We start from the raw sequence: 12,766 nt of genomic DNA, 5'->3' as shown, positions 1-12,766 counted from the left end.
TCTATATAATAAGAAAAATAAGAAAAATTCAAATATAATTAATAATCTAGAAATAATAAAAAAAAAATATATATATATATATATATATATATATATTATATAAGTAAATTAATCTGTATTGATAGAGATTATTATATAGGAAATATATTCAAATTATTAGAAAACTCCATTAGTTCCCATTTGAATATTAGTTCATTTCCGCTTTACACCAGATGGCGCCTCGAAAAAAGATGTACATATATTTTCTCTGTCTAGATTGTCATTAGACTAGAGTAGTAATAGAATCGAGTACATTTCGTTTGAAATCGCATCTATCTGTTCAGATTTTATATACACGACAAATTTACTATACATTGCGAATGATTAGTTTATGAGTTACTATGTTTATTTGACAATAATTATATATATATTATTTATATCATTTTCAATTCAATGTTTGATACCACTTTCTTATTTGTCGTAAATTCAATATATTTATATTCACTTTCAACTTTGTTGTTAAAATAAAAAGAATATCACAAATAAAAACTTTGTGATAATATATTTAACACTATTTATAAACTATTTATATAGTATATTATTATTCACATATACATTACAGTAATGGTGGAGACAGCATGTGATCCTACAATTGAAAGACATTTAAAAGGTCACAAAGATGCAATTACTGGTCTCCATTTTCATCCTACTAATAATCAACTTGTATCCAGTAGTATGGATAAAACTTTGATGTTATGGAATTTTACGGATTCAATCAGAGGATATAAATTAAAGGCGCATAAAGATTCTGTATTAGATGTTAGCTATGCCCCTTCTGGAGAAATCATAGCTAGTGCGTCCAGAGATCGTTCTATAAGAGTATGGATACCTAGAATAACAGGACAATCTGTAGATTTCAAAGCACATTCAGGAGCTGTAAGCTCATTGCATTTCTGTCCAAATGGAGAACGGGTATTTTAGTTATTATTGAAACTGACAATAGTAATATAGATAAAATATTTATCTTTGAACATTTTTTTTATTAGATCTTTTTATTTCAGTTACTTAGTGCATCCCATGATAAAATTTGTAAATTGTGGATGTTGTGTAAAAGAAAATTTCTTTTATCATTTAATGGACATACAAATTGGGTCAGATGTGCTAAGTTTTCTCCTGATGGTAGGCTTATAATATCATGCAGCGATGACAAAACTATTAAATTATGGGATGTTTCTACTGGACGATGTATTAAAACTATTAATGAAATTAAAGGTATATTGTGTATGTTGCAATCATATTTCAAATTTTAAATTTGTTATTAAAACTTCAATTAATAGCTCCTGCTGTATATGTGGAGTTTCATCCAAGTGGCGGTGTTATTGGATCAGCTAATATAGGTGGCTATGTAAAATTATATGATCTAAGAACAGGCTCATTGTACCAACATTATGCTGTTCATAAAGGTCCTGTGCACGTTGCAAAATTTCATCCAAAAGGGAATTTTATGTTAACTGCTTCAGAAGATACTACTATGAAAGTAATTGAATTCTTTTTATACATACTATATCATCATAAATATGTTACTATGTAAGTATTTTCTAGGTTTTAGATTTATTAGAAGGCCGTCCAATTTATACGCTTAAAGGGCATAATAATGCTGTTACATCAATTGCATTTTCGCTTAATGGAGACTATTTTGCATCGGGTGGTGCTGATTTTCAGCTTTTAACGTGGAAGACTAATTTTGATAAGGATGATAAAAATAGAAAAGTTCCTAGAATATTAATGCCGCCTATTCAAGATATAAAATACAAGGATAGATGGTTAAATGAAACAGATATTCATGAAGAAAATGAAGAATACGAAGAACAGCAAGAGGTAATAATTTAAATATAATACATCAACATGTTATTTACTTCAGTGAATATAATGAAATTTTCTTTAGTTGTTATTATCATCACTGGAATCTATGAAATCTAAATCTGATACAAAAATTTGTAAAGGATCTATTCCCAAATTACCAAATGAAAATATAGAAGTTAAAGTGATTAATTTGAAAAAACAGAAACAATATAAGAAGGATAGAGAAGAAGATTCTTTGTGTATTGGAGATAAAGTACCTGATTCGTGTTCTAGTCAAAGTAATAATATAATAGAAATGCTAAATGAACAAGTAGAATCACTACGAAATACTGTTCATATATTAGAACAACGATTAAGTGCAGTCGAGAAAGAATTGAAATATAAATAAATAAGTGAATATAATCAGAATTAATTATATAAAATAAAACAAGTTTGTTACAAGTTAGTAAATATAATCTCACATCATTTACATTATTCATATAAAATAAGTAACATTTTTTTTCTCTCTTTCAAATTATATAATTTCTTCGTTACGTCTGAACATTTCATAAAATTTCCAGAATTAAAAACACAATTTCCTGAAAATTGAATAATCAACTGAGATGTTCAAGAACATCAAATTAATAATATGAACAATTAGCTACTTTCTCTAAAGTTTATCATTGACGAGTTAAAAATTGTAGGTTATGTGAACTTTTTGACAGTTCTAATCATAAAAAGTTTAAAAATTTCTATAACATTATTTAAACCGAAAACTTTGACATTAAGGATAATTTTCGTGGCTTAATTTGATCGATTTAGTTACTTAATTTTTATAAAAATAAGATAGAAAACAAACTTCAAGTGACCAATAAATTATGATTATAACAGACTGTCGGAAAGAAAGCACAAAAGGGGGAGCCTCTCGTCAGATATATGAAAGCAAGAGAACAATTCATTGCTTCCAATTGTATGCATTTAGTTCGCTGAAATACTTTGAAGTGTTCTTGTACGATTATCTTTGTAATAAGAGCTTATCTTTTGATAAAAAAACAATTGATATTCCAAGAAGTATCGTTGTAAGAAGAGTAATCTTGGTGTTTGCCACGTCAAACTTTAAAAATATTTTTTCGTTGATATGTCGTCACAGGTAAGAAGTTGTCATTTTATTTACCACCGGGGTAAATTATTTTTAATACTTTTAATTTTAAGGTTTACGAATTTTGGGTTGAAATGACGTGTGAGGGATGCGTTAATTCTGTTCAAAATGTGCTTAACAAAAAGGAAGGTTTGTAAGGTCTTGTGAACATTTGTATGATAACAAAAGATTTTTCATGCTATAAAGTATATAACCTTATAATGAGTAATAAAAATTTTAATTGCTAGGTGTTAATGATGTAAAAGTAAATTTAGATAATAAAATGGTTTCTGTGAAAACAACATTATCTTCCGATGAGATATTACAAGTTATCAAGAAAACTGGCAAGGAGTGTAAATTTTTAGGCATAAACAAATAAATTTGCATAAATATTACAAATATAATTACACACAATAATATTATTACTTTTCCCTCTTTTGCCTATTATGCATTATTAACCTATTGTAGGTAATCACATAATTATTATACCAAATTATATTTTATTAAATTCATAAGGTGATTTAATTATGAAATATAAATTACTAAAAGTATGTTGTTTTTATTTGTGCATGTGCAAAAGCTATTAGGTATATATATTTTTTTACACACAGTGTTCTTGGATCCTATTTTTAATAATTGTTTACACAAAGAACATGATGTTCTGATGCATGAACCCAAAAGACCCCAAGAATTTCCATATTGAATTATATACCACAATGAATAAGATACAATATTATCTTAATAAATATAACAAAGAAAGAAACATTAAAATAAACAAATAACATTACTAAAAGACAGCTTGTACTCAAAATTTGCTTTTTTATAAACAATACTTCACAAATATTAATAAGAACTTTCTAGATTATGATTTTTCATACAAGAAAAATACATAACTTTGACAAATAAATATATTATTAATAATAATAATAATAATAATAATAATAATAATAATAATAATAATAATAATAATAATAATAATAAACTTAAATTATTGTACTACATGAAATGAATATTAATTATTTTCCAATAAGCAAAATAGTTAATAAATTAAAAATGTTTATTTCAACCATAAAATAAAATGTTTAATATTATAACTTCAAAAATTGTAAGAGCTTACCATTTTATTATGTAATGCTTTTAATGGTATTATAATTTAACATCTGTAAGAATATGAAAACCAGAAAACTTATTTATTTTTAATGCTATTCAATTATTTAAAGACTGATAAAAAGTTTGGAGAAATGTATAAATTTTTAGAAATTACATAAGGAATGTAATTGCTCATAAACTATGTTAATATTTTGGAAGAATTAATTTATTTCTTATATAGATAAACTCCTGATTATTAAAAATTTATCTGAATCTTAAAAATTGTAAAAAATAAAATGCCCTTTAAGCCACAAATGTAAAATAAATTCTTTTCATATTCCTTTTTCTTTTGTATAGCTCGTAATAAAAAGTATAATTTATTAAATTTTTATTTATTAAATTATTAAATTTTTCATGTCTTTCGAAATATTGAGAGTAGTCCACAAAATAAAATAAATAATTATCTGTATATAGGACAATTTCAATGTACTTTTAATTTAAGAGATAATAATAATTTTAATTAAGAGATAATATGCAGAAAAAAAATGGAATGATGTAGGTTGTAATATGTGGCAGTTCATAATTTGCAATAAAAAATAGGTACATACATGTACATACATGTTCTCATGTGTGACATTATGTAAGTACATACATCATAAGTCTTAATTTATACAAGCCTCCTTACATATGTTAAAAGAGATAGTAAAGAAAGTTTCACTCATTTATAAGAGTTAAAAAATCTATTAAATATTAATATTACTCCATGTAGTTTCAAATATTCATAATTTAAAATTAATACATTATAAAACAAATTAAAAATAAATTCAAAAATATGTAACTTTATACTTCATGCACGCAAAAAGGCTCATAAACAACAAATTATTATGAGTTTTCTCTTTATAAATATTTTAAATAAACCAAAAGAAAAAAGTAAATTTTTATCAAAATATTGCTTGATAAATTATAAAAATTTTTTTTAAATTCGTATTGAGAAGAATTCAAAAGTATTTTTAAAATTCGTATGCACCATCATTAACACAAATAAATTCAATAGACTTGAAAATTTATCTTATTTCTTATAATAATAAAAAAAAAAAAAAAAAAAAAAAAAAAAAAAAAAAAAAAAAAAGAAAAAATTATAAAATTAAATCAAGTTTTCAAAAATGACTTCAAATGCTACCTTAAATTTAAGCTCTTAATACATTGCAGAATATAATTTTATTTTGCCAATATCACAATCATTTTCATAAAAGATTATAAAAATCAACATTATGGAATATAAAAGATCACTTAGGATGATTATAAACCTAATATTAAATGTAAAATTCATATTAATAGAAAATGGTTTAGTTGTTAGTATTTATTCTTTGAAATAAAAAAATTGATTCATTAATCGTACTTTAATTATAATAATGATATTGGCGAAATATTAAATCTTAAACAATGTGATATAGCTCTTCAAAAGGCCGGTCTACCAAAAGGTATACTTGTTCAAAATATTTTAATATAGAACATATGTTTCAGAAGTTACTTATAGGAGATTTCCTTAGTTCATGTTATTGATGCAACTTAATCTGAAAAACAAAACGAATATTGTTCTAATGATAGAAATTATAACGAATCCATCGTCAGAGAAAACTATACGTATTGTAAACTGCTCTTCCAGTGGTTGATGTTGAACCTTGTTGCTCTGCAATGTTATTTTGTTGTTGTTCCAGTCTTTCCAAGGAGTCAGTGCGTGTTCTTATAGAACCTCCATATGTGTGTACCTAATTCAATTATAAATAATTATTTTATATATCGTTATAAACACTTTTGGAAAAATTCTTAAATTTTCTGGTTATTGTTATTATAAATACAAATAAGAAAATTAACTGAATTAATTCTCTTAAAAATAATGTATGAACTGATATTATAAAAATCAATTGATCATAATAATACCAGAAGCTTTAAGAATACACCATATGAAAAAGCGAGCTTTTTTGCCCCACTGTCATTTTTTTAAGCCAACAAATTTGTTATTAGAATAATTACATTCCAATATACTTTTATTTTCTTGCATAGAAAAATTAGCGCGCATGAGACTTAAATCTGAATTAAATTTCAAAGAATCAATTGTAATGTAGTATATTATGATAACTTATTACTTGACTGATAATAATTACATATATATCATAAAATTTATTTATACAATTAAATTTAATTTTGGTAGAGCCATTATACTTATGAGATGAATGGAAAGAGAGCGCATCACTTTATCTAGTTATCTACTCACTGTCTGTAAGTCAGACTTCAGACTGTGGGTGTTGGCCACTCGCGCTCATTCAAGAGGAGTTAGACTTCCACTGCTGACTCTTACTTCTCTGGGCTCTGGAGCTACTGGAGGTCTCCTTTCTTGCGACTGTTGCATTACGCCTATCATATGGTGATGTGTCATTCGATAAGCAGGATTAGCCACCACAAATTCTGTTAGAGTAACATCGGCAGTTCCACCAGATTCAAGAGGTATGGCATTCTGACGAAAATGTTCTAACATATCATATATCGCCGGAAAACAAAGATGTTGGACACGACAATGGCCTTGATCGTTCAGTGTCATCCGTAAATGCTAAAATAATAAATATAAAAAATCTATACAAACGAGGAATCAATTCTCTTTAATCTTTTTAAGATCAAAAATAATATTATTTAGATTTTTTCTTGCTAAAATAATTTTTTAATCTTTAATAGATTACCTTTGCTCTTCCCTGAAAGTTAAATGTTAATACAAATTCTCCTTTTCGTGTTTCACTTTGCCGAACAAGAAAGACACCATGGCCATTAGCAGAACTATGCAAGACAAGCTGTGCTGCATCTGAACGTGGTAATGTACCATGAAACCAAGGATACTCTCGTAAACTACTTGATAAATCTAGCTCACCATCATTTGCAGCTACTAAAAACAAAGTCCATTGTTTGATTTTATCCCAATGAAATATAATCAATTGTTTTTATACGCATCATTATTCCCTTACATTGCTCAATTTCTTGTTGCGACGAACATAGTTCTAAATTACTACTACTTCGCATACGCAACCTTGGAGGCAATTCTGGTGGATTAGATAATGCTTCCTCTGTATGCTCATGAGATGTTAATCGAGAACCTTTACTTGCCGAATTGGCCCTTAGTCTATCACCCTCGTTACTAATTCCAAGCGGAGCATGTCCCAATGAATCTGCAATTGAATCTCGTGTACCAGAAACAGGTGTAGTAGAATTTTGCTGTACAGTACGCATGCAGTATTTAATAGTAGCAAGCCAAGACCTCATATCATTTGAATCATGAGCTTCTATTACAAATTCCATATTTTGTGTTTTCAACACAAACGTGTTTTCATGATCTGGCATTTCAAGAGCTGTGGTTTCTCTAGCTTCTGTTATTGCAGAACAAAAAACACCACTACGTGGTTTTACTGCCTTTGGAGGAGAATAAAATTCCAACATATAACCTCCGATGGCTTTTATCAATGCCAATCTAGATTTTTCCCATTTTTGAGTTCCATCTATATTTTCCCCCATCAAAGAATTAACAATACCCTCTTTTCTACATTCCACAACAATTTTAGAAAGTTTAGTTTTCGAATGTTTATCTCTACGGTGTTCACTATGAGATAATTCTACTTCATCACTTTGTTGTTTATGAAAGAAACTCTTTCCTTTCTTAAGTCCTTTAAATGATAATCTACGAAAGAAAGGTTTGTGAACAGGTTTTGGTGATACTGTTTCACCATCATGTTCAGAGTAATCACTAAATTCTTCATGTGATGAAGCACGAATTGGTGCATTGTTATTTTGTGATATAGTATTTGTATCCCTTTCAGTGAATGCTGTTTGTCGAACATCATATGCAGTTAGTGATCTAAAATGAAAGAATAAATTCAAAAATCATTTATTTTGTCATACATATATTTCATAATTTCTATATCATTATTTCTCTTAAGGTTTTTGTAAAATTCAAATTGTAAAATTCAAATTGTGTAATTGAATTAAGTATATTTAACGTTTGTAAACATAAGCTTTGACATGCAACAATAAGATTAGAATACATACTTTTAACAATAATCTATTAAATATAATTCGAATTCTTTACAAAAGACAATATCCTACTTCATAATCAGTATATAAAAAAAAGAAATAATTGCTGTTAACCATGCAGAGGAAGCTTTAAATAACAAGTGATCGATAAAGTTATGAAACTCGAAGAAAAGAGCAACTAAACGTGTGCGTTTGAAGAATATATTACAATAAACTTGGGTTGTTCTACAAATAATGAAAACTTAAAAAGCAATTGGAGAGAAAGTATCGTTACATCAAGCTATCTTACATAAACTCTATGTTTATCATTAAAATTGAATCACAGACCTAACAGTTCGACGCAAGTACTCGCTCTCAAAGTGCTCGCAGAAACTTTCAACAAATTTTCTGAGAAAGTCACGATGAGATAAGGTGGATCTGGCACTTTCAGGTAGATTTAGGCTGACATAAGTGCAAAAAGCCTTGGCAAAATCGGAGGCCGAGGCACGGGCGTGTCGCTCACAGAATTCAATCCAACCGGTCGCGGTGTCTGGCGTCGCGACAACCGCCGACGCCGTCGCCGTCGCCGTCACCGATGCCGTCGTCGTCGTCGTTGTCGTTGTCGTTGTCGTTGTCGTTGTCGTTGTCGTTGTCGTTGTCGTCGTCGTCGCCGTCGCCGTCGCCGTTGTCGTCGTCGTTGTTGTCGTCGCTGCCGCCGCCACCGCCGTCGTCGTCGTCAGCGTCGTTACTGTCGGTCCTATCACTGTACTCGCCGTTCCCGTCGCCGTTGTTATTGTCGTAGTTGTCGTCGTCAATGTCGTTATCGCCGTTCCAATATAAACACTCATTACCGGCGTTTACCTCGCGCTAAACGGAGGCGAGAGCTCTTCCCCTCCTGTTTTTACACCTCGCTATAACACCTCCACTGCGCAGTTCGTCGTACAAAACTCCCCTTTTACAAATCGAAGAAATATGTATTACAGAGTACACTTGCGCGTACACATAACACGCATATATCTATATAAACTATACTACGAATGATGCGCAACTAAAGGAAACGATAAGCGCACATGAAGAAATACTTTTTACTCTTTAGAAAAATACGAAAGAAAACGATTATTTCTTTATTTTCATCGAAAAAACATAAAAAAACAGACAAATTTTTCAATCCACGAACTATTATTAATCCCTTAACTCTCGTTCCTATTGATAACCGGCCATATAATCAATCACATTTACTTTCTAACTAATTTCTCCACGCGATAAAATTATAAATGATGAGAATCCCAACTGGCAAAGGTTAAACATTTTTAACCTTAATAACCTTTCGTTGCGTCTTTTCTTTGTTGCGTCTAAATTTTCAATCATGCTTCAATTGTCTCTGCCTGTGTTTTCATGTAATCGTATTTATTTTTGATGAAAATATTTGCCCACATCACGATTAAGGCTGTTCACTACACCTAGGTTCATAATTGTTTACGCCATCAATGAGAACAGGCGTAATTTTTGACCGATTTTAATGAACAAAATCTCATTTTAAAGAAGAAGATTTAATCTAGATCATATCTTCTTTGAATTTCTTAAAAAGCTTTATTTCCTTTGAGAAAAATCATATTGAAAAATGATAATATTCGGCAATAATTTATGCACAAATAAAAAGCTTTCTCAAAAATTCGAGAAAGGTATGATCTAGACTAAATCTTAGTCTTTAAAGTGAGATCTCGTACATCAAAAATTCATCAAGAATTACTCCTGTTTTTATTGATGGTTTAATTGCTCTTTTAGACATTTTTCGCGAAGAAAAAGTTTAGTACTGTGGCGCCCCTCGAAATTTGCGGCAAAAGAAAAGAAGCTTGTACTCCTACTACTGGTTTTCACAACACGCTGGAATAGTGTATGTTTTATGTCCGTGAAGTAGCGATTGCTTTCCTGTTTATGTGCGTAAATAGATAATATTCAGATTTTATGAACATTTCCTAACGCATTCAAATACATTTCACTATGCTCGAATGAAGAAGACACTATAACTTAATCGGTCACTCATCGCATAAATGATTCTATGGTAAAAATAAAAAAATTCCTATCCAATGTCACAAAGGTTGTTATGCACGAGAACTAAAAATAATTTTAATATAAAACTTCAATATTCTAAAATTTTATCTTGGGTTAGTCGGCCTTGTGCAATATAAACATAAACGGTCCTTCGCTTAACTTTGACGGTTCGCGAGTTAGTATTCTTTTGCATTCCGTTCAGTACACATCAGTACTCTCTATTTCTGATCGCGGAACTTATAAATTAATAATTTCGGTAATTCCTAAATAAATTAAACAATCCTTAACATAAACTGAGTACAATAAAGCAATATTTATACAATAGTAGATTCGTTTAAACATTATAAAGGAAAAGACCTAAAATAATTTTGTTATAAAATACTAATACTTCAAAATTTAATTCGGGAGTTGTTGGCCTTGTGCAATATAAACATAAACGATCCTTCGATTAACTTTGACGGTTCGCGAGTTAATATTCTTTTGCATTCCGTTCAGTACACATCGGTACTCTCTATTTCTGATCGCGGAATTTATAAATTAATAATTTCGGTAATTTCTTAATTAATTAAACAATCTTTAGCATACACAGACCACAATAAAGTAATATTTAAACAATAGTAGATTCGTTTAAACATTATAAAGGAAAAAACCTAAAATAATTTTGATATAAAATACTAATACTTCAAAATTTAATTCGGGAGTTGTTGGCCTTGTGCAATATAAACATAAACGATCCTTCGATTAACTTTGACGGTTCGCGAGTTAGTATTCTTTTGCATTCCGTTCAGTACACATCGGTACTCTCTATTTCTGATCGCGGAATTTATAAATTAATAATTTCGGTAATTTCTTAATTAATTAAATAATCTTTAGCATACACAGACCACAATAAAGTAATATTTAAACAATAGTAGATTCGTTTAAACATTATAAAGGAAAAAACCTAAAATAATTTTGATATAAAATACTAATACTTCAAAATTTAATTCGGGAGTTGTTGGCCTTGTGCAATATAAACATAAACGATCCTTCGATTAACTTTGACGGTTCGCGAGTTAGTATTCTTTTGCATTCCGTTCAGTACACATCGGTACTCTCTATTTCTGATCGCGGAATTTATAAATTAATAATTTCGGTAATTCCTTAATAAATTAAACAATCCTTAACATAAACTGAGTACAATAAAGCAATATTTATACAATAGTAGATTCGTTTAAACATTATAAAGGAAAAAACCTAAAATAATTTTGATATAAAATACTAATACTTCAAAATTTAATTCGGGAGTTGTTGGCCTTGTGCAATATAAACATAAACGATCCTTCGATTAACTTTGACGGTTCGCGAGTTAGTATTCTTTTGCATTCCGTTCAGTACACATCGGTACTCTCTATTTCTGATCGCGGAATTTATAAATTAATAATTTCGGTAATTTCTTAATTAATTAAACAATCTTTAGCATACACAGACCACAATAAAGTAATATTTAAACAATAGTAGATTCGTTTAAACATTATAAAGGAAAAGACCTAAAATAATTTTGTTATATAATACTAATACTTCAAAATTTAATTCGGGAGTTGTTGGCCTTGTGCAATATAAACATAAACGATCCTTCGATTAACTTTGACGGTTCGCGAGTTAGTATTCTTTTGCATTCCGTTCAGTACACATCGGTACTCTCTATTTCTGATCGCGGAACTTATAAATTAATAATTTCGGTAATTTCTTAATTAATTAAATAATCTTTAGCATACACAGACCACAATAAAGTAATATTTAAACAATAGTAGATTCGTTTAAACATTATAAAGGAAAAAACCTAAAATAATTTTGACATAAAATACTAATACTTCAAAATTTAATTCGGGAGTTGTTGACCTTGTGCAATATAAACATAAACGATCCTTCGATTAACTTTGACGGTTCGCGAGTTAGTATTCTTTTGCATTCCGTTCAGTACACATCGGTACTCTCTATTTCTGATCGCGGAATTTATAAATTAATAATTTCGGTAATTCCTAAATAAATTAAACAATCCTTAACATAAACTGAGTACAATAAAGCAATATTTATACAATAGTAGATTCGTTTAAACATTATAAAGGAAAAAACCTAAAATAATTTTGACATAAAATACTAATACTTCAAAATTTAATTCGGGAGTTGTTGACCTTGTGCAATATAAACATAAACGATCCTTCGATTAACTTTGACGGTTCGCGAGTTAGTATTCTTTTGCATTCCGTTCAGTACACATCGGTACTCTCTATTTCTGATCGCGGAATTTATAAATTAATAATTTCGGTAATTCCTAAATAAATTAAACAATCCTTAACATAAACTGAGTACAATAAAGCAATATTTATACAATAGTAGATTCGTTTAAACATTATAAAGGAAAAGATCTAAAATAATTTTGATATAAAATACTAATACTTCAAAATTTAATTCGGGAGTTGTTGGCCTTGTGCAATATAAACATAAACGATCCTTCGATTAACTTTGACGGTTCGCGAGTTAGTATTCTTTTGCATTCTGTTCAGTACACATCGGTACTCTCTATTTCTGATCGCGGAACTTATAAATTAATAATTTCGGTAATTCCTAAAT

General features: G+C 28.9%; 3 protein-coding genes across 8 annotated transcripts; 2 read left to right on the top strand and 1 right to left on the bottom strand.

Moving 5' to 3' along the window:
• The first annotated feature begins 287 nt into the window (after positions 1 to 287).
• Poc1 (Proteome of centrioles 1) lies at positions 288 to 2,840 on the top strand. 3 transcript variants are annotated; one of them, XM_085662186.1, is made up of 7 exons: positions 288 to 951; positions 1,041 to 1,251; positions 1,317 to 1,516; positions 1,582 to 1,857; positions 1,925 to 2,283; positions 2,403 to 2,521; positions 2,713 to 2,840. In XM_085662186.1, the coding sequence occupies exons 1-5, from the start codon at positions 604 to 606 to the stop codon at positions 2,228 to 2,230; spliced, it is 1,341 nt and encodes a 446-aa protein (XP_085518312.1). In that variant the 5' UTR covers positions 288 to 603; the 3' UTR covers positions 2,231 to 2,283; positions 2,403 to 2,521; positions 2,713 to 2,840. The 3 variants fall into 3 exon arrangements, with proteins under 3 accessions (XP_085518312.1, XP_035726325.1, XP_035726324.1); XM_035870432.2 differs by lacking the exon at positions 2,403 to 2,521 and having other exon boundaries at positions 2,713 to 2,803; XM_035870431.2 differs by lacking the exon at positions 2,713 to 2,840 and having other exon boundaries at positions 2,403 to 2,586.
• Positions 2,778 to 3,825, top strand: Atox1 (Antioxidant 1 copper chaperone). Its single transcript, XM_035870434.2, has 3 exons — positions 2,778 to 2,971; positions 3,034 to 3,109; positions 3,208 to 3,825. Exons 1-3 carry the CDS (start codon positions 2,960 to 2,962, stop codon positions 3,336 to 3,338), a joined length of 219 nt encoding a protein of 72 aa, XP_035726327.1. The 5' UTR covers positions 2,778 to 2,959; the 3' UTR covers positions 3,339 to 3,825.
• A 1,413-nt stretch (positions 3,826 to 5,238) lies between these two features.
• Lnk (SH2B adapter-like protein Lnk) lies at positions 5,239 to 9,598 on the bottom strand. Of its 4 annotated transcripts, XM_035870428.2 has the most exons (6): positions 9,341 to 9,592; positions 8,450 to 9,053; positions 7,063 to 7,946; positions 6,784 to 6,983; positions 6,408 to 6,656; positions 5,241 to 5,817 (listed from the first exon to the last, which is right to left on the bottom strand). In XM_035870428.2, exons 2-6 carry the CDS (start codon positions 8,947 to 8,949, stop codon positions 5,677 to 5,679), a joined length of 1,974 nt encoding a protein of 657 aa, XP_035726321.2. In that variant the 5' UTR covers positions 8,950 to 9,053; positions 9,341 to 9,592; the 3' UTR covers positions 5,241 to 5,676. The 4 variants fall into 4 exon arrangements, with proteins under 4 accessions (XP_035726323.2, XP_035726321.2, XP_035726320.2 ...); XM_035870430.2 differs by having other exon boundaries at positions 5,239 to 5,817; positions 6,784 to 6,980; positions 8,450 to 9,598; XM_035870427.2 differs by having other exon boundaries at positions 8,450 to 9,592.
• Between the last annotated feature and the right edge of the window lie 3,168 nt (positions 9,599 to 12,766).

Source organism: Vespa mandarinia, chromosome 17, assembly GCF_050613455.1.
Source record: "Vespa mandarinia isolate Hongniang chromosome 17, ASM5061345v1, whole genome shotgun sequence".
In the NCBI taxonomy this organism is placed as follows: domain Eukaryota; kingdom Metazoa; phylum Arthropoda; class Insecta; order Hymenoptera; family Vespidae; genus Vespa; species Vespa mandarinia.
Note: the sequence above shows the minus strand (reverse complement) of the source record. Positions and strands in the feature narration are given on the sequence as shown.